This window comes from Pseudophryne corroboree, chromosome 4, assembly GCF_028390025.1.
Source record: "Pseudophryne corroboree isolate aPseCor3 chromosome 4, aPseCor3.hap2, whole genome shotgun sequence".
Taxonomy (NCBI): Eukaryota; Metazoa; Chordata; class Amphibia; order Anura; family Myobatrachidae; genus Pseudophryne; species Pseudophryne corroboree.
The window spans coordinates 813,001,358-813,024,133 of NC_086447.1; the positions used below are offsets into that span (position 1 = coordinate 813,001,358).

The 22,776-nt window shown below is 45.5% G+C and overlaps 1 protein-coding gene across 1 annotated transcript in view; it reads left to right on the plus strand.

Moving 5' to 3' along the window:
* Positions 1-4,863: 4,863 nt before the first annotated feature.
* Positions 4,864-22,776, plus strand: part of LOC134910429 (uncharacterized) — a 38,325-nt gene continuing 20,412 nt past the window's right edge. The window contains exons 1-4 of the mRNA XM_063918439.1: positions 4,864-5,001; positions 12,999-13,112; positions 16,564-16,708; positions 19,689-19,802. Of these exons, the coding sequence (XP_063774509.1) occupies positions 13,007-13,112; positions 16,564-16,708; positions 19,689-19,802 (365 nt within the window). The 5' untranslated portion in view covers positions 4,864-5,001; positions 12,999-13,006. The remainder of the gene's footprint in view (positions 5,002-12,998; positions 13,113-16,563; positions 16,709-19,688; positions 19,803-22,776) is intronic.

A 22,776-nucleotide genomic window follows, 5' to 3' on the forward strand; every position in this document is an offset into this window, starting at 1 on the left:
CCCGCATCACTAGGGTGCGAGCAGGATGCGGGAGACCTGCCTACTCTTCCAGGGGTGCGAGGGGCTACCCCAAAAAACGGGAGCCTCCCGCAGCTTTCGGCAGAGTAGGCAAGTATGCTATGGTGTGGCATAACATGAACTGGGGGCACTGTAATGTGTCAGACTATTAACTGTGGAAACTATATGCCATAATGTGAATTGGGAGTACTGTGCCCTAAAATGTGACATAATGTGAACCAGGGCACTACTTCTGACCATAAAATAAACTAGGGCGCTACTATGGTCATACCTCCCAACATTACCCTCTCCAGGAGGGACAGAATGCTCTGCTTCTGGACTTTTCTCTTAATTTATGATTGCCATCACCTGTTTTGAACAGGTTAATGGATAAGAAAGGTGTTTCAGCACAGGTGATGGAATCATACATTAAGAGAAAAGTCCAGGAGCAGAGCATTGTGTCCCTCCTGGAGAGGGTCATGTTGGGAGGTACGCTATGGTTCAGAAAATTAACTAGGGCACTATTATGGGGCATAAAATTATCAACTGCAGCAGAAAGGTGTCTCTAGAAGCATTGAAATTAGGCCCCTTCAAATTGCTGCTATGGGGCCCACAAAGTTCTGGCTACGCTCCTGGGCTTACCATAGTATCCCTTTAAACCGGGACGTTTATGGATTACACAGGTTCTGTTGCTGATTAAAACCAGGTGAAATCCAAGCCAGCCACAGAACCTGTGTAATTCATTTGTGTCCCGATTTAAAGGCATAGTATGGTATGAATATTCAGCACTCACCCGGCAGCCAGCAATCTCTGTTGCCACGTGTATCATGGCAGTAGTAAAGAAAGTGTATTCACCACAACAGCAGCAACTTTGTGAGACCAACTCGAGATCTTTTGGAAAATGTTCATTCTGTTGTGAGGACATTGCCGGAGTGCTGTACAGTCTCTTTCGTATGTATTCATTTCACTTTTTAAAAAAATACAAAGGACAGCTATAAGATAGAATAGCATTAATACATACCTCCCAACATGACCCTCTCCAGGAGGGACAAAATACTCTGCTGCTGGACTTTTTTCTTAATTTGCAATTGCCAGCACCTGTTTTGGACAGGTGAATGGATAAGAAAGGTGTTTCAGCACAGGTGATGCAATCATAAATTAAGAGGGAATTCCAGGAACAGAGCATTGTGTCCCTCCTGGAGAGGGTCATGTTGGGAGGTATGTTAATAATGTATTTGGTGAGTCAGTGGAGAACAATAATGTGTTGTTTTTTATTCTGTGTGTATAAAATGCTGTCATGACAAAGTATTCATTTCCTTAACTACGTATAGTAGAGTGTAATATTATATTGTCTGTCTTTGTTAAATATGGGTTTTATAACCAAACCCTAATTGTAGCTCCCTTCCCTATCCAACTTGTGTGAGGTGATCCCTGAGTGTCTAATACCGCTTTCACATCGCTATACCGAGTCGCACCCGGGACTTGTGCACGGGTCCTTCCCTAGTGCGACCCGGTTGAGACCCCTTTCAGACTGGCGGCACCAACCCAGCAAATTGGTGACGTGTGTGGATGCAGCGCCTAGAGATCACATAATCTCCAAGCGCTGCCTGTCCCTCTAACGCCGCCTCTGCCTATACTGTGAATGGGTCTCGGGTCGCATCGACCCGGCAACCCGTTCACACTGCACCTGACCCTGCTTTATTCACGGGTTGAAATACTGGGTCAGGTGACCCGGGAATTCAGGACTTACCCCTTGCACACCAATATTAGTGAGGTGTGAAAAGGGTATTATAAAGCTGCTATTGCTTGGAAAGTACTTGCTTTTGACACTTGCTTGCAGGAAAGACTGTATCCAGTTACATAGCATAGAAATAACCTTTACAGCCATGTTTATATGGTATAAAGAAACAAGCAAGAAGGCTGCGCTGTATGTCAGGAGTTGAGAAGAGGAAGAGAGCCGACGTATAGAATAAAAGATTTATTAAATAATAAAAACAATAAAACCAAAGCATATGTAACAGAGATTAAAATATGATGAGAGAATAATCACACCTAAATGGTCTCAGAGTGTATGGTGTCTCCTGTTATGTAGCACAATTGGAGAAAAGATGGTAAATGTCCAGATTCCGCAGACTGTCAGCCGTGACTAAGCTGAGAGGAAGTGCATTGCAGCACAAACTGTTCCAGATTGCGGTGTACTCGCATAGGCGTGCGCACGGGGGGTGCCTGGTGCGCACAGGCACCCCCTAATGCCCGGCACCCCCCGCACTCCACGCCTGCTACTACAGCAGCACGCACAACACACGAGGATCGGATTGCCTGCTGCGCTGTAACACCCCCTCCCGTTGCGCCAGACAACCAGTCAGACCCACAGGCCGCCTAGCGATGTGACGCGCTGACGTCACACCGCGCGCCCACTCTCCCTTTCTCCACGCCCGCCCGCTCCTGTCCTCCCGCCTGCGCTCCTCAGTCTCTCGTCTCTCCACGTGTGCCCTACGCTGCCATTACAAGGACACACGCCAGCAGGACTGTGAGGGGACTGGACACAGCTGAGCCTGCCTGATTCTTCTGACAGAGAGTGAGTAAGTCACCGCTCACTGAGTGCTGCAGGGGCCAACCGGGGGGGAGGGGGAAACATTTCTGTATATAGAAAACAAGGGTTACCTCATGAGATATATTATATATATATATATATATATATATATATATATATATATATATATATATATATAAATATAAAATATTAGCTGTGCCAAGCATTCAGTAGTTTCCTGAGTGCACCTATAAGCTATAGGTGCACTCAGTAAACCACTGATTACTTGACTCAGCTAATAGATATAGATGTAAATAGATATGCATAGATATATAGATATATATATATGTGTGTGTGTATGTATGTATATATATATATATATATATATATATAATATAAAAATAAATCTGTATAGGGGCACCCGGACACCAATTCTCGCAACAGCAGGAAGTTTGGCATCAAAATTGATGTAAAATTTCCTGCTGTTGTGAGAATTGGTGTCTGGGTGCCACCTATACAGATTTCTATTTTGAGGTTTCTTGCTGTGGAGTCATTAGGAGGGCACCGGCAAAGGTATTTCTTACTGGGAGTGCTGCTTGATGATGGTGTGGCTGAGACACGATGCAGGGAGGGGAGGAGATGGTGTGGTAGAGAGACGCAGGCAGAAGATGAATGTGGCTGAGAGACACAGGGAGGAGATGATGGTGTGGCTGAGAAATGCAGAGGACAGTAGGTGATACAAGTCTGGTTGAATCTCTGTTGCATGATGATGATCTTGGTTATATTCCTGCACAAACAGGCATCTTCTGGACCATGTAATCTCATACATGAATAGTGATCGCCAACTGAAGACACTGTCTGCACGGGGAGGACATTTCTTCAGAGATTCCCCATTGAGAGAAACCACCATATAGGTAAGGTGCATATGGAATGGAATGGAAAGGAATGCTCCCAGAGTAATGAGAAACAGGTATCGTGTCATATTGACACTCCCCCATTTGCAGTGGCCAGGCCTAGTGGCGTCGAGACAGGGGGGGAGAGGGTAGAAATTACTTGGGCCCAGGTCTGATAGAGGGGCTCCTTGGATTAGGCCATGCCCCCTGAAAAGTACCTGGGTCCAGCCAGGCTCTTTACTGCCCTGGCTTGGAGGCATGTCATGCTTCTGTGAGTGGGTGCTTCAGATGTGCTAGACATGCCCCCAATGCCATGCCCTCAGCACGCTGTGGTCACACCTCCTCCAGTGCGGGCACGGGGGCCCAGGAAGTTGTTGTACCAGGGCCCAGAATTTCTCTTGGCTGCCCTGGCCAGGCCTCTTGTGTTATGTATTTTATATTGCTTTGAGTGTCATTATGCGCTGCTAGACATGCCCAGTAGGTGGTGCTAAACATGCCCCTCCGACCGTGCACCCCCTAATAAAATGTTCTGCGCACGCCTATGTGTACTCGTGATCATCAGGTATAGTATACAGAAGGTATTACCTCTCCCGTGAGCTGGTCAAGAGCCGGGCGTCCCCGGCCGTTAGTCCTGCAATGCCCACAATCACTAAGCAGCGAGGAGATAGAGAGATCACTTTGTGCGGTGGCTGGCTGTAAGAGCGTATCGTCCAGCGGTCACTCTGAAAGGATTAGCAGTCAGACGGAGCTCCAATTTGATCAGTGTAATTGACACCTGGTGTAACACCTGAGCACCTGGGTAGACACCTGGTGTAACACCTGGCCAGAAGAGTAGACATTAGTGAGCTTTGGTCAGCTTAACATATGTGGAATGCTTTATCAGTGATTTCCATATACATCTTTGCATAAACGGCATCTTGCCTTCTGAGAGATGCTTCCAGTGAAGTAGACATAAGAAGAAAGAATGTATCACTGATTATAAGTTTACAATCACTTACACTTTTTCCCATACAAGGAAAATTTAGTTGCACATTTCTGCATCTATGACTTCAATTTTATTTACTTTTTATGGTATCAATATATATTGTATTCTTCACTTTAGAATCAGGCACTAATAATAAATGATAATACAGCAGACAGTAAAGCTGACTTAATATTACAGAATAGAGCACCGTGATTATTCATGAAAACCAAATGTATGAATATTTTCAGCCCTCCTGTGCAAACTCTCCATACTCCCATTGCCTGAGTATCACCTATCAGAACAGCTTCAAGAGTTCAGTGTGTTGATGTCACAGAAGTTCCACAGAATGTTGTAGTGTGAGGCCCTGGTGGTTGCATTCCACATATGCTGTGTTGTGTAAGTCTCCCATTGAGAGTTGCATAAGCCTCCCCATTCATCACCTAGCAGCTAATCACAGAGCAGGGATGTGACTCACACTGCTAGACATCTCTCCTTATTGGCCCCAAATTCTGCCTGCTGTTGTATAAGTTCTGTTATTGTTAGATAAATGTGACTGTTCACGTTTTCTGCAGACTGCTGCTAAGAGAAGTAAAGAAAGTGTAGAAAAAAGAACTGTAAGTATAGATTATTAATACAAAGTAGTAGTATACTCATGCATACATGAATGTATTCCTATGCAAACAGTGTTCCTAAGATGCTTCCTGCTAAGGATACAGGGGGTCATTCCGACCCGTTCGCATGCTGCTGATTGTCGCAGCGGTGCGAACAGGTCGGTTCTGCGCCCTTGCGGCGTCCGCAATGCACATGCGCATCGTTGCCCCGACCGGAAGAATGAAGATTGACAGGAGGAAGACGTTCCGGGTCGTCAACTCACCGTTTTCTGGGAGTGGTGAGTCCAACGCAGGCGTGTCCAGGCGTTTGGAGGGCATATGTCTGACGTCAGTTCCGGGACCTGCATAGCTGGATCGATCGCACAGGGTAAGAAACTGTTACCCTGGTCTAGTTCCACACAAAACTTTTTTGGCATAGCAGGGCTGCACAAGCGTTCGCAGCCCTTCCGGCCTCGCTGCACGCGCTATGCTGCAGGATCGGTGGCGACCATTTTATTCCCACTCTATGGGTGTCATGCTACTTGCATGCCGACTGACTCCTGACTGCCGGTCACATAGCTACATCCCACTGTAACTATTCAAACTTTTGGTCAATTAGTAAGCTTTGTTTTATTCAGAATTATACTTTGTTTCAATTAATAATGTATCATTTTGTATTTTATGTTTTGTTTTTTCATTGCCTTGGAATAGTGTATATAAATTTTATATTTATGTGATGTCTTCAGTTCCTAGCAGATTGCTTGGTGTAATAGGTTGCACTCTCGTTCAGTGTTGGACTTGGGCATGAAGGGCCCACTGGGAAATATATGATTACAGGATGGTAGCTGGTAGTTTTCAGTAATAGGGATACCACACTGCAGAGGGCTGAATATATAGACTAGTAATGTGTAATGCTATGATGCAAATATATGAATGAACACAGGATGCTAGCTGTTAGTTTTCAGTGCTAGGGACATCATACTGCAGAGGGCGGAATATACAGATCAGATGTAAGGATATTTACTGCCAAACATTTAGAAACCAATGTATTAATATATGGTGATAGCTGTCAGTCCCAACTGATAGGGAGACTATATTGAGCTGCAGCCAAGTCCACATTAGCTGATTAGACTGACATACTTGGTGACAGTCAGTGGTGTGTCATAGATCTCTGACATTGTGTTAGCAGCTACAGACATCAATATTGCACACGTAACGCCCCCTGTACTAGTGATGCTTGTACACATTATGCCCCCTGTACCAGTGACGCTTGCACGTAACGCCCCCTGTAGCAGTGGCGGTTATACAAGACGCCCCGGTAGCAGTGACGCTTACACACATTATGCAGCACATTCACACATACACACACATACACACCACATACACACACACATACACACACACACACACACACACACTGTACATACATTACACACATGCACAGTTGCACATATACATATACAGATACTGTATACACACACATACATACATACACACACACACACACACACACACACACACACACACACATACCTCCCAACATGACCCTCTCCAGGAGGGACACAATGCTCTGCTTCTGGACTTTTCTCTTAATTATTGTTTGCCGGCACCTGTGTTGAACTGGTTAATGGATAAGAAAGGTGTTTCAGCACAGGTGATGGCAATCATAAATTAAGAGGGAAGTCCAGGAGCAGAGCATTCTGTCCCTCCTGGAGAGGGTCATGTTGGGAGGTATGCACACACACACACACACACTTTCACTCACTCACTCACTCACTCAACCACTCTTTCCAGCCACTTACATAAGGAAGTCTGGCAGCTCATCCTCCTGTGTTGAAGGCTGCAGCCTGGCCCCGTGTAACTCTGCCCCCTTTGCCCATGTAGCTCCACCCCCCTTCAGGTCCGCACACTGCACTCTGTGAGTCTGTGACAGGGGAGGGGAGAGGAGGCTTCATGCTGCCGGCGCCGCTGCCTGTGGTAGACTGTGACAGGCGCAGCAGCCGGGACATTTGCTCAGCACAGGGATACTGAGCAGGGAGAGCGCCTCTCCTTCCTGGTGCCTCCCTGCACTGCATCCCTTTGCTGAGCGGTTAGCGCAGGGCCTGCATGTCGCACCTTGAGATGGTGTACTAGAAGCTGTTTCTGCATGTACACCAGCTGGCATGCTGGACACTTGAAGACACTCAACAGTACAGTCAGCAGCCGACCTTCCCTGCTGGCACAATGCATGCAGCTACTACACACAATCGGAGGTAGAGCTACTGCAGGCCTGGCCAACCTGTGGCTCTCCAGCTGTTGTAAAACTACAAGTCCCAGTATGCCTTTCCACAGTTTAGCTATTAGGGAATGCTAAAACTGTGGCAGGGCAGGCTGAGACATGTAGTTTGACAACAGCTGGAGAGCCACAGGTTGGCCAGGCCAGGGCTACTGGCTAGTTTTACATGACTCCTTTCACCTTCAATTGAGAAAACCATACCATTTATTTTATCAGCTCCCTCCAATTGTAATGCTGTTTCACAATTATATATATTATAGCACTGTAAATAGTCCACAGGGACATTCATTTACCCAAACAGTTTTACAATTGTATCTATATAAACGTCTGCAACATCCTGCTACAAATAAAGCAGCTGTGGCAAATTGCATTGCTGGAGCTTACATGCAGGGTTGGACTGGCCCACAGGGGAATAAGGGAAACCACCAGTGGGCCCCACCACCTGGGGGCCCACCTCTTTCTCTAGGGATCAGGTTCCAGACTGTGCACTTGAATTACACATTATATATGTTACCTTATACTGCACAGGACTATGGTGTATTTTCTACAGAGTTTTTCTGTTATTAACTATCATGCATGCACTAGCGGTATTTACTACGGTATATATATTTACCAAGGGACCCAGACCATGCACTCTCTAATGGTTAGCCAAGCCTCTGTGGCAACTGGCCACACCCCTAAACATGGACCCCTACCAATGCATTTCCCCGGTGGGCCCTTCATGCCCCAGTCCGACACTGCTTACATGTGCAACAAAGTGAGAAAACTTTACAAGAAAAGGAGACTCTTGTGTGGGCGCACTCTTATGTAAATGATAACATATAGGGGGTCATTCCGACCCGATCGCTCGCTGCAGTTTCTCGCAGCACAGCAATTGGGTCGGAACTGCGCATGTTCCGGTGCCGCAGTGCACCGGCGCATGCAAGCCGTCATTGCCTAGCGATCGCCTCTGAGGCAGAGGCGGTTACTGGGCGGGAGGGGGCAGGAGGGGGCTGGACGGCGGCATTAAGCCGCCGTTTAGGGAGCGCGGTACGGCCAATGCAGGCGTGGCCGGACTGTCGGGGGGGGCGGGCCGCGGCAGCTGCATGACGTCACACGCAGCCGCTGCAGGCCAGTTAGCGATGAGTAGTTCCCGGCCAGCATGCTAAAGCTGCGCTGGTCGGGAGCTACTCTTGAAGTGCAAAGGCAGTGCGATGCCTTTGCACTTCTGCGGGGATGGGGGGGCGGCACTGACATGCGGGGAGGACTAGCCCTGTGCTGGGCGTCCCCCCGCATGTCAGTGTGAATGATCGTAGCTGTGCTAAATTTAGCACAGCTACGATCAACTCGGAATGACCCCCATAGTGTAGTATGTGTGGTCTAATCACAATCCCTAAATACATGTGCAACAAAGTATCTATCTGACGAATTGCATAGCTTTTAAGAACACTGACACAGATACTGCAGATGCTGCTGGAATTCCTCACTCTATGTTATATTCTTCTCACATTTGTTTTTGATCCATAATAATGCAAGTTCTCCAATTGCTAGCACATTTTCCAAGTAGATGTATATGCTGTTTTGTGCTAATTGTTTTTTTCTTCTTCTGTGTATGTTGTATATGACTCTACATATTAAACTGTTATTTTGTATTAGAGACATGTTTACTAATTGAGACAGTGCATACTATTTCCATATTTCAATTATTTTCTGAAGGAATCGCACGATTCTTCTAGGTTAGGAAACAGTGTTTCACTAGTAAATATACAGTAGCACCATGTTTGACATATTTTTGTGTAACACACAGCTAATTTGTACTACTGACGCTGCAGGCTGCAACTCCGTTCAGGGGGGTGAGCTGCGGCTACGTAGAGTGAGCCCAAGGCACCCAGATGGAGCAGCCGAACAACATCTACCAGCAGGAAGGAACAAACCTCTGGTGACACCACTGTCTTCGCTCTTATGGCCCCTACACACTTACCGATCCACCGCCGAGCTGCCCGACGGCGGATACGGATGACGGGCGACCCGGCGGAGGGGGGGGGGGAGGTGACGGGGGGAGTGAAATTTCTTCACTCCCCCCGTCACCCGGCTCCATAGCACTGCATGCTAATATGGGCAATCTTGTCCATATTGGCCTGCATGCATAAGCGATGGGACACCAACGATTAACGAGCGCGGGGCCACGCATCGTTAATCGTTGGTGCCTGCCTACCCACTGCACGATATGAATGAGTTCTGGTTCATTAATGAACGAGAACATTCAAATCATGCATTTTATCTGCCAGTGTGTAGGGCCCATTACTCTCCCTGATCCTTTATCCTTTATGTCCTTCTGTTGCTGTCGTAGAACCACTTCTTGATGCAATCCTATGACTGTGCAAGTGCAGTAAGAATGCCGGCTCTATTTTCCCTTGTCACTGTGACAGCCAGCTTAAGTGCTTCTTCTGACCACCTTGTGCTGTAGGGCTGAGACCTATAACAAGATTGGGATTGATCTCTGTTTTGTTCATTCCATGTCATCACTGTGCTAGAACAGGCTAGGTGTGGGTCATTGGAGTTTCCTACATTTTGACTACAACTTAAGAAAAAAGTGGTGACTGGGGGTGCAGGGCCCAACAGAGTTGGGACTGAAAATGGGAGGGGGCAGAACTGAAAGTGGGAGGAGTAATGAGTAGAGAAGGGAGTAGTCTGGATTCATTTGTAAACCACCCCCCCTAAAAGAAAAGTCTTGATCCGCCTCTGATCCGCCGTCGTACTGACAGCTGCTGCCTCGTGCTGACTCATAAGTCAGCTCGAGGGGGCAGGGGGTGATGCAGCGAGCAGTGATTGGCTCGCTGCAGCCATCTTGAATTTAAAAAAGATGCTAAGGCGCCAATTTTGAAATTGGTACCTCTCCGCTCCAAACTCTGTAGAATGGTAGGCAGGGATCTCGGATCCATGTCTGCTGCTAATACCATCATCTCTGATGCCCACACCTCCGCTGCGTCCCGCCGCCACTGATGTCCGCACCTCCGCCGCATTCGCACACACCCACCCAGTGATGACAGCAGATCTAGTGATGAATCCGCTGACTAATCACATCTGGCCTCATTGACAGGGGTGTGCTTTCATTGGTTGAAAGCACGTCCCTGTGTAAAAGAGGCACTTTTTGTAGGTGCCGCTATCCAGGTTACTTTCAATGGGCTTTTACTGCCCGCGGCATGGCCCCGCCCCCCGCTTTGGCCTCTTTCCCATTGACAACAGGAAGCACCCATTTTAACTATAAAAATGATTAAATTAATATAAAAAAGATACTTATGATACAGAATCATTAATGACAGGAGAGCCACTGCCTCCCCTGCCTCCACGTCCCTGATATATAATGTACCTCGGTGCCACTTGGATCCCCAAAGTTATTCTGAACTGGGAATCGATTTGACTCGGTACCTCTAAGTTTGGGTGTGTTCATATTTCAGGAAAACCGAACCTCACATATCTTATTATAATGATGTCCGCCAGCAGGGACGTACTAGGGCTCTTAATCAACCAGGGCAGTATACTGTGCATGTGTGCACAGGGATGCTGACGCCATATGACCGACAATGGCATCCCAAAGGAAAAGGTCAGGTAAGTACAGTATAACCTAACTCCAGTTCCCGCAGCCTAACCCAAACCCTCCCAGGTGCCTCCTAAACCTAACCCAACCCCCCTTCCCCAGTTCCGGCATCAGTATTTTGCCCGTATTTTGCCCGTGTGTTATGATTCCAGCACCGGGATTTCTACTGCCGGCTTCCTGACCGCTGGCATGCTGAACGTATTCTGCACACGAAAGGGGGCATGGTCACAGATTAAGAGGAGATGTACTAAGCAGTGAAAAGAGTAAAGAAGTGAGCCAGTGGAGAAGTTTCTTATGGCAACCAATCAGCTGCTCTGTAAAATTTTATAGTATGCAAATTATAAATGTTACTTCAATGCTGATTGAACCATGGGCATCTTCTCCACTCTATTTACTGCTTAGTACGTCTTCCCCATAGGGAACGTGCCGTTGAGTCAAGATAGGCTGGCCTTGCAACACGCCTCCATGTCTCTGTATGTGGGTGGGCTAGCAGAGCACCGGAAGGCTGTGCTGCTTGACCAGCCCAGGTTTCTCTATGTGGCCGGACCAGCCCATCAAGCCATTGGACCTTCTGGAATTTGCCAGAAGTGCCAAATGGGCAGTCTGGCCCTGTCTGTCTCTACTAGCTAGACGCTTCTGATGGCAGATGGCAAATTCTCCTCTGAAGCTGATAGGTGCTTTCATATTGATCGTTCATCTATTATATGGTTTTGTGGGGGAATTTGATTGCAGTCAGCAACTTCATTTCATTAATATAGGAAAAAGAATACAGTGTGCCTTCTCTATACAAACTATTTGTTTTTGCTATCGAAACAAATATTAAACTTTTTTGACCTGGTTGGGTGTAAGTGTATGTGGATGTGAGTACACCTGATGTAAACCTGGCGCATACTGAGATACCTCTGACTCGGCATCTGGGCGGAAGCTCGCTGTATTTATGTGCAACACTTTAGAGCTTGGGGTTTCTTTTTGTGCTTTTGTCCAACACACCATGGGGGCAATTCAGAGTTGATCGCAGCAGCAAATTTGTTAGCAGTTGGGCAAAACCATGTGCACTGCAGGGGAGGGCAGATATAACATTTGCAGAGAGAGTTAGATTCGGGTGGGTTATTATGTTTCTGCGCAGGGTAAATACTGGCTGCTTTATTTTTACACTGCAATTTAGATTTCAGTTTGAACACACCCCACCCAAATATAACTCTCTCTGCACATGTTATATCTGCCCCACCTGCAGTGCTCATGGTTTTGCCCAACTGCTAACAAATCTGCTGCTGCGATCAACTCTGAATTAGGCCCCATGAGCCACTATGATACCAGGACTCAGGAAGAAACGTATTAAACGTTCTAAAGAGTGGAGAATTTGCCCATAGCAATCAAGTAGCTTCTAGCGTACATTTATCAAGTGTATTCTATAAAATGACAGGTAGAAGATGATTGATTGATTGATTGATTAATTAATTGATATGGGCAACTTATAATTTATTCTTTAGAGGGTTTGATACATCTCCCCCTTAATCATGGCTAGATCAATAGCAGCCATTTCCTGGTTCATGATTGGCTGTCTGCTTATAGCACTGTAAAATTATTAAAGAGCTGAAAAAGATCAATTTGCCGGTCCTGTATTATAGTGCCAGAGGAGCCCCAGGACGGTAGGCTGCATGGAGTAGTCCCAGGGTTTTTAGCTTATGGAAAGCAGAAGGTTTGTAAAATGTTTAAAGTAGGTGGCAGAGACGTTTTTAGAGAGGAGGGGACCCATGTGCAGACTCCAGCTCCATCTGCCCCATTGTTAACCTGGCCCTGCGTGTGTGGGCCCCCTCCTCTCCTGTAGCCATCACCGCCGCTGTTAGCGCTCTCAGCACTAAGACTCTGGCACAGTGCCAGTCTACAGCGCATGCACAGGACTCAGTGCGCTAGCAGCGGTGGTGGCGGCTACGAGAGAGGAGGGGGCCCACACACAGTCACCGATGGACGCCGGAAAGGTGAGTATAGAAGAAATGGGCCCCTGTGCACCGCACACACTGCACCCATTATAGATACGCCAGTGGTAGGTAGTATTGCAGCTTTAGTTAACTAAACTGTTAAACTTTTAGTCCACAGTTGTGTTGTTTGCTGTCCCCTGAGGAAGAACAAACCACTGACTATAGTTTTCCTATTTATTTTCTTTACCAGATTTAAAAATGTATGAACACAGCATATTCAGAATAACCCTGATTGTCCTCACTGTAGCTGTCTATATTGTTATGGTGGCATTCAATGCTGGAGCTGGCTCTGGATTAATGAAAGGTAAAGAAAAGGTATGTGTTTTTTTGCAGGGGCATCTTAACGGGAGGCGGTCAACATCCCGCTGGACGGGATCCCGGCGGTCGAAATACCGACGCCGGAAATACCGACGCCGGAATCCCGACTGCCACAATCCCGACATATTCTCCCTCCGTGGGTGTCCACGACACCCATAGAGGCGGAATATAATAGTGCCCGCAAGGGGCTGCGTTCCGCTCGCCACCCCTGTCGGGATTGTGCGGTCGGGATTCCGGCATCGGTATTTCGACCGCCGGGATCCCGTTCAGCGGGATTACGTACTGATCCCATCTTAACAGCATTGTAGGCCCTGGGCAAAGCAGTGCACTGGGGCCAATACTCACCAATTCTCGGGAATAAAGTAAATTAAAATAAAATCATAACCTACTCCTCCTTTGGTCCTATGCCGTCTCTCCACATGTTTCCATACAGTGAATGGCTGTCAGCACTGTGGTTGGTGGATAGCTCCAGCCATCCACCAATCAGCATGATGACCGTTATATACAGTCTGGCTGCAGGCTGAGAGATAGGCAGAGAATGCTGCCTGGCCACTCTGATTGTGCGTAATTCACAACCAGAGCAACATTTTTCTCTGCCTCTATCTGTCGATTGCCATAAGCATGGAGCGAGCAACTGCACACTCCAAGCTCCGGGCATAGGGATGCTGGCTGAGAGGTAGAGAAAGGTGCTCCCTGGCCACTCTGATTGTGGATTACACCAAGGGCCTAATTCAGATCTGACCGCAGCAGCAAATTTGTTAGCTAATGGGCAAAACCATGTGCACTGCAGGGGGGGGGGGGGGGGGGGGCAGATAGAACATGTGCAGAGAGAATTAGATTTGGGTGGGGTGTGTTCAAACTGAAATCTAATTTGCAGTGTAAAAATAAAGCAGCCAGTATTTACCCTGCACAGAAACAATATAACCCACCCAAATCTAACTCTCTATGCACATGTTACATCTGCCTCCCCTGCAGTGCACATGGGGCCTAATTCAGATCTGATCGCAGCAGCAAATTTGTTAGCTAATTGACAAATCCATGTGCACTGTCCCGCCCCGTGACCGCCTCTGCCTGTCAATCAGGCAGAGGCGATCGCACCAGTGAGATGCTTTCGCTAGAATTGTGTGTGTGGGGGGGGGGGGGTAGATAGCTAACCAGTGTGCCCATACTTTAAGACAATACTGGTTATTTAAAGCTTTCAGAAGAAAATAAAATATATCCTCTCTCTGTGGTTCACGTGAGTGAAGGAGAGAATTAAAGCCCCTTCAGTTAGGTAATAGCATATTGGGCGACTCTAGGGTCTATTTACTAAGCCTTGGAAAGAGATAACATACCAGCCAATTGGCTCCTAACTGTGCTTTTTCAAACCCAGCCTCTAACATGGCAGTTAGGATCTGGTTGGCTGGTACTTTATCTCCATCCACTTTATCTCTCCTCAAGGCTTAGTAAATAGACCCCTCAGTCTCTTTCTCCATTATCTCTTGTGCTTGTGACTTGTGTAAAGGCGAAGTATGACAGTAGCACCATTAGCATCCTAATCAGGTTCAATGGAGCAAAATAACCTCCCCCAAATGGGGTTGTCTATACACGGTCAGCTGATTACTATTAATTAGTTGATACATGAGGAGACTTGAAACGTTCAATAATTATAATACTTAATTTTTCGAGCTTTGTGTGTGTGTGTTTTACCAATTAATCTGTCATTAATGGAAGAGATGTTTATTTTTCATCCCTTTATGACCGGGAACCGCTATATGGGCCTAATTTAGTAAGGATTGCAAATTCTGCTAATTAGCAGAATTTGCAATCCTTTTGTTAGCATGCTGGCTCATTTTTTGCCGTTGAATTGCTCACTGCGATCCAACCTGAATTAGGTCCTATGTGTGTAATAATCTACTCTATACTGTTCCCATGAGTAGCAAAAATTAGATTATTATTATTATTATCCTTTATTTATATGGCGCCACGAGGGTTCCGCAGCGCCCAATTACAGAGTACATAAACAAATAATCAAAACAGGAAAACAGCAACTTACAGTTGAAGACAATATAGGACAAGAACAGGGTAAATAAACATAGCTACATCAGCAGATGACACTGGAATAAGTATCAGGTGGCAGAAGACTGCTGGAGTTGATGCAGTTGAAGATTATTAAAGTAAGAGAAAGGATAAGAACATGAGGGGAGAGGGCCATACTCATGAGAGCTTACATTCTAAACGTGAGGGGTAGACAGACAGGGGTGACACAGACGGGGTACATAGAGAGCGTGGAACAGAGGGTTAGAATGAGATTTGGCTGGGTTTGGTGAAGAAGTGGGTCTTGAGAGCCCGTTTGAAGTTTTGTGGAGAGTCTGAGAGGGAGAGGTGAAAAATCTTGTTGGAGGTAGGAGTGGGAGGAAGTAATCAGTAGGCAGGAGAGTCGGCATGCATTAGCAGAGTGAAGAGGACGGGTGGGAGTGTAAGGTGAGATAAGGTCAGAGATGTAAATGGGGGAGGAGTGGGTGAGGGCTTTGTAAGTGAGTGTGAGAAGCTTGAAATGGATTCTGAAAGGGAAGGGGAGCCAGTGAAGGTCTTGTAGGAGGGGAGAGGTGGACATAGTGCGTTTGGTGAGGAAAATGAGCCGGGCGGCAACATTGAGGATAGATTGGAGTGGAGAGAGGTATTTGTCAGGAATGCCAGTCAGGAGGAGATTACAGTAGCCCAGTCTGGAGATGACCAGTGAGTGGATGAGGGTCTTAGTAGCGTCCTGGGTCAGAAAGGGTCTGAATTATCAATAATGAGATTGTAGGAGGTGAGGTTATGCGGGAGGGAGGAAAGATGATCAGCTCAGTCTTAGACATGTTAAGTTTAAGAAAGCGCTGGGACATCCAAACAGAGATAGCAGAGAGACAGTTGGAGATTCGAGTGAGGAGAGCAGGGGAGAGGTCTGGAGAGGAAATATAGATTTGAGTGTCATCAGCATAGAGATGATATTGGAAACCAAAAGAGCTAATGAGCTAACCTAGTGAGGACGTAGAGAGAGAGAAAAGAAGAGGACCATATAAATAATGGAGGACCAAAAAAATTACTCGTAAATAATAAATATTAAAGTTGGCATATACAAAAGGAAGTTGGAACACTATGCAGATTTTGATCCAGCTTGACAGGCTTTTACTGGTCAAAACTAATATAGGACTGGTGGTCATAGATCATACCTTATTATTATTATTATTGTTGTTACAAACATTCGGTGGGATGTAAGGAGTTCGAGATCTGCTGGCATTGCGCACCTCCGACGATCGCAGACTCCATTACATCCCGCCCCTTATGTGGTTTGACCTTATACTGGTAAGCTTATGATATATAATTGAAAAAAAAAAAGGGCAAAAGCATTTCCTTTATACATCAGTCCAATGTATGGAAGTTGTCTTTTCTACACTGGTATTTCCTCTTTACAGGAATATTTACCCAGTCAGTGGGAAATATCTCCAATAAACTCAATACTAATTTTACACCATCTGGATGGACATTCATGATCTGGAATGTGATCTTTGCCTGGCAATTTCTTTGGCTTGGATATGTTCTCTCAGGACTCTGCAGAAGGTAATTATGATAACTACTGTCTAAACACGTGTTGGGCAGTAGGCACTGATTTGGTATATAAAGAGACCCACAAGATGAGAAGCATTGCAAGGGGAAGAGGTTTAAATACACACCAATACCCAAAAGACTCAGGTAAAGGGTTGTTAGAGTATTCACGTGCTGCTCCCTATCTTTGAAATTCACTATCTCTCCCCCTCAGACTCTCCACCTCTCTACCAAACTTTAAACAGGCTCTGAAGACCCTCTTCTTCACCCAACCCAGACTCTCATCCTAACCCTCTGTTCCACGCTCAGTTGTACCCCATCTGTATCACCCCTGTCTGTCTTTCTGTCTCTCTGCATCTATCCTTTAGAATGTAAGCTCTCTCGAGCAGGGCCCTCTTCCCACATGTTCTTTTCCTTCTCTTACTTAAACCATCTTCTACCCCATACTCTCTTCGATGGCACCAGATACTTTAATTTTCTGCCACTCTAACACTTATGTTGGTGGCGTGTGCTGATGCAGGTATGTTTATAGACCTTGTACTTGTCCAGTATTGTCTTGAACTGTAAGTCGCTATTTTCTTGTTTTGCTTATTTATGTACTCTGCAATGGGCGCTGCGGATCCATTGTGCACCATATAAATAAAGGATGATAATAATACTGTACATCAGTGTGTACTGTATATCATTATTGTACATTGCAAACCATTGTGTTGGATAATTACCAGAAAAATCCCAATGGCAGTGCTGAACTTAACAGAGCCTGCCAGTAGGTTAAGGGGGAGATGCACTAAGCAGTGAAAACAGTGGAGAAGTGAGCCAGTGGAGAAGTTGCCCATGGCAACCAATCAGCTTTGATGTAACATTTATAATTTGCATACTACTGTATAAAAGTATACAGAGCAGCTGATTGGTTGCCATGGGCAACTGCTCCACATGCTCACTTCTCCAATTTTATCACTGCTTAGTACATCTCCCCCTAAATTGCTGGCAAATATACCATAATCTACAGTATTAAATGATTTGGTTAATGGTGTTCAAAGATCAGTTTCACCATATCTTCCTTCTGTCAAATAACTGTAGGAGCATGTGGACTTGTGGCCCACTAGATGATACTCCGGAAAATGTAAAACTATAAAAGCCACACCAATGCTGGGAGTGGTATACCATGTCAACTTTCACAATGTTGAAGATGCCATAATGTCAGCATGTTATAACTGTCATCATTCTGCATGCCGACAGTGATAATGCCTAATCCCTAAGCCTAACCATGGTCTAACCCTAACCCTCATATGTTCATAATGTAGACAATTTGAACCTGTCGATATTACAGTTTGGACATTCTGAACGTCAAATGAATATATCCAGAGAAAAAAGAAGCCTCTGTTTGTTGGAGCATACTTACTAACTGTGTGTGTGTGTTATATTAAATTATAACTTTTATTAAGTATCTTTTAAAATATAGTGTTGTATTATAATTATTATTATTATTACTACAACAGCCTCTTGACTTGAAGCAATACAAACATACACATAAAATATAAAATATAAAAATTCACAAAATGATCTCCTGTCTACAAAAATACTATGCGGTGAAAGGGAGCATTTGTCCCCCTCAACAGTTGGCCCGGGTCCCAACCTGGTCACTCAAACAAGCCCAGGCCTGGGTAATTATTACCCGCGTCCCTCTCGCCACTGCTGGGTGCTACTGATGATAATGAGTATCAGCACGGTTCTTTGCAGAGTAAAAAGTGCAAGTAAAATTGGATTGAAACCCCCCCAGGGTAGCCTCACAAAATGAAACCACCATTAGCAGTGATAGTGTGTACTGATTACAGCTATTGTGGGTAGACAAGTAGCATTGAGTCTCCCTGCCAAAGCCGCAACCAGCACACACTATGAAAACCTGGCCCCATGCTGACTATAGCACTGAAAATAATATAGAATCTGACATTACAAAGTCCCAGCACACATTGGAAACCATTAACTGAATATGCTGCCTATAAAACTATGGGGGAGATGTATCAAAGTTTGGAGAGAGATAAAGTCAGCCAATCAGCTCCTAAGTCCTGTAATTTTTTCAAACACAGGGTCTAATTCAGTAAGGATTGCAAATTCTGCTAATTAGCAGAATTTGCAATCCTTTTGTCAGCATGCTGGGGGCCGCCCATCGCAGGCCAAGGCCGCCCAGCATGCTAACCACCGCCTCCCCCACTTCAAGATGCAGAATTTGCAATCACATCGCAATTTCTGCTTATTAGCAGAAATTAAGGATAACTCCCGCCGGCGCAGCTTAGTTTAGCTGCGCCCGCAGGAGGCCCGCCGCCATGCTCCCGATCACAGCGGCTGCGTGTGATGGCACGCAGCCGCCATGACCACACCCAGTTCACACTGGCACACACCCGTTTACAGGCCACGCCCCCGCAATGCTCCGTCTCCACCTAGGAAACGGAGCGTTGCCACCCCCCCCCCCCCACCCCCAGAAAGTGCAGGTGCATGCGCGGGACGGGCGCTGCGCATTCACATGTGCATCCAGGGCAAACGCAATAATTCTGATTGGATCCCGACCTGAATTAGCCCCACAGTCTATAAAATGACAATTAGGAGATGATTGGTTGGTACTTTATCTCTCTCCAAGCTTTCCAAGTGTTGCTTAGTCTCCCACTAGGAGGGCTAGCATGTCCATGGTAGGTTTTGCTTTTTAGCAATTATTTGTTTTCTTCAAGTTAATGGTGGTGCCTGTTATCTCTAGAATAAGGCCTTATCAAGATTCGCTTTAAGCACACTTGGAGTCACTCTAACATATACTATTGTGCCCACACTCTAACACACTTATATTTTCAGATATGTGCAACACAAAACAACCAGGTAAGGACACAATTTGGGCTAAACTCATACATGTTGCATAGTAGTTCTTGCAGTTAATAGTGAGTAACAACTAGATTACTTTTGACACTAGCATTATCATTTTTTTAATCTTATTTTCTCTTGCCTACAGGAGTGAGCTTGGATGGATGTATTTAAAGCCAGATGTTTTTCCTGTCTCCTTTTTCATTGTGTGGATACTGAATAACGTGTTAAATATAGGATGGCTCTTCCTGTGGGACCGAGAGTGAGTTATAGCTGTTAGAACTTAGAATGACGCATTATTAGTACTGTAAATGGATATGTTCTTTGATGGTTTATAAATGTGTTTTGTTTAATCTGTGTAATGAGATAAACTGGCCTTACCCAGGAAACACAATGAAATCTGACTCAACATCTACATGTGGAGCCAGACTGACATATATTTCCTCTCCGGGTAATCATAGAGTTTGTGCAGCATAACCACATAAAAGGAAAGCACTTTTCTAATTTGCCACATTCCATTTATTTAGTACAGTTTACAAATAAGGTGGCAAGGGATTAACCACTTATGAGTGAATTAAGTGAAGAATATGTACAGTATTTAAAATTATCCAAAACAATTGTATTTTAAAATAAAGAAAAAAATATACTGGTGCTACTTGGACTGAACACCGGGCTGACACCAGTGGAACTGAACACCAGACGGGACTGGTGGCACTTGACCTGAACAATGGGCCAGAACCAGTGGGACTGGACACTGGGTTGGCACCAGTGGACGAGAGCTGGACATCGGGCCAGAACCGTTGGAATTGGACACTGGGCTGGATCATGTGGACGAGAGCTGGACACTGGGCAGGAACCGGTTGTTCTGGATTCTGGACTGGGACCAGCAGTTCTGTGACTGGACACTGGGTTTGTACCAGTGGTTCTGGGCTGTGGGCTGGAGCTGGTGGTTCTGTGACTGGACACTGGGTTGGTAACCATGATGCTTAAGACCAAGATGGAACCAATGATGCTTGATACCAAGCTGGGACCGGTTATGCTGCTGACTGGGTACAATAAGGGGAAAATCACAGCAGAACTAATATGCAGGCTTATAAACAAGTCTGTAGATTACAGGAGCAGATTCCAACAGAGGTAATAACTTAAGAACAATAGCAATAGCAATATAATAGGATTTATTGCTCTGGCAGTGGGTTAGTAAAATGGAAAAGGAAAGGTTTACAGACGAGCTGCAGGTCACAGATTGGTTGCTAGAGTCAGCTGAGGTAAGTAACACTCCGACTGGAGAAGATGCGGTCAGCTGACAAGATCTAACATGGAGACGTCCATACATAAGCTCACAGAACAAGTGCAGCAAGATAACCTGACCTACGGAACAGGTATTGATGAATCACTTGCATAAAAAGGTGATAAAAGTCAGATTCCTGACAATGAGATCATGGCAGTGAACAATACTTCTCAGCTTTTCCCTACAGTTTGCAATTTCCCTATGCTTTGCAAGCTAGCATGCCCGCAGCTTAATGGGACCCTCTCCCAGTCGAGATGCAACGAGTTCACAAACTTCTTTGCAGATAAAGTATCCTCCATCCAGACTAGAATCTCCACAGTGCCATCAAAGGAGTACCAAGTTTCCAAGCCTGCCAATGTAAGCCACATATCTTCATGGACCAACTTTAACCCAATGGATTTAAAAGATATTGTTGAAATTGCCTATATGATGCATCCATTACCTGTGATCTGGACTCTGCCACAACCAAGATTCTAATAGGGTGTATGGACCTAATTGGCCCAGTATTTGCAAAAATAGATCAGTGCTCTTTCCAGATAGGTATTTTTCCTGAACCACTAAAGGAAGCAATTGTTAGACCTCTTCATTTAAACCTAATTTAAATCCGGACATCATGACCAACTACAGACCTTTTCTATGAAAGGCTATTGAGAAAGTGGTTGTAACTCAACTGGACACCTGCCAAACAATCAATGATATTTATTATTCATTCCAGTCAGGATTCAGGAGAAGACAAAGCACTGAAACAGCCCTGGATCTCTCTGCAGCATTTGATACTGTGGACCATGGGATTGTGAAATTTTTTGTGGACTGGATCGCACAGTTTTTAATTAGTTAAAATAATTTCTCACCGGAAGATCAGGGAGTTTCATCTGGAACATAATCATCATCACTAGTACCACTGGCATGTGGTGTTCCACAAGGTTCTATACTATCCCCCATGCTTTTTGCCGTATAGATGCTACTACTGGGTGAAATAATCAGACGTCATGGCCTGGTCTACAACTGCTATGCAGACGATACACAACTGTAACTGTCCTTTGCTCTGGGTACTGAGAACCCAACAACAACCCTAAATGGCTGTCTAGCAAAGCTCCAGTAGTGGATGAGGGCCAGTTGGATGTGACTGAATCCTGGCAGAACAGAGGTACTTATGTAGGGACCTCAACATCAAAGGACAAGACTGCAGCATAGCCAACCAACTGAACTTACGCTTGGTTGTTCAGAATTCACAAACACTGATCGTGTGCAGAATCTTGGCATTGTCCTGGATGTGGTGGCTTGACACTTAAATATCAGGTATTAGCCACAATCAAATCCTCATTCTTTCATCTGAGGAACATAGCCAGAATCAAGTACTTAATTCCCTCTGAAGATCTGCCAAAAGTCTTACATACATTTGTATCCTCTCAAAAAGACTACTGCAATGCCCTCTATCTTGGTATGCCAGCAAAAGAATGGCACTGCTGACAGCTGGTTCAAAATGCTGCTACTAAACTGTTAACCAGCAAGTCCCATTCTAGCCACATAACACCCATTCTCTACTCTCTGCAGTGACTTTCAAATCCCTACATGACCAGGGCCTAAGGTACTTGAAGTAGCTTCTGATTCCTTACTGCCCTGCTCGATTACTGTGATCTGTAAGTGAAGGACTTTTAGCAGTACCTGGAATCGAGCAAAATTCCCCTGGGGGTCGAGCTTTTAGCCATACGGGTCCAACTCTATGAAACTCTCTTCCCCGCACAGTTCGAGAGGCCACCACTCTAGAATCCTTCATAAACAGACTGGAGACTTTACTGTTTACTCAGCATTTCCTTAATGTCCCTTTAATATCTCCATGCTCTCTGTATTTAATGAAAAGCTCTACTGTATCTCATTGTTTCTGTACTGTATTATGTTCAGTCTATCTGTTAAGTACCTTGAGTCCCACTGGAGAAAGAGCGCTATA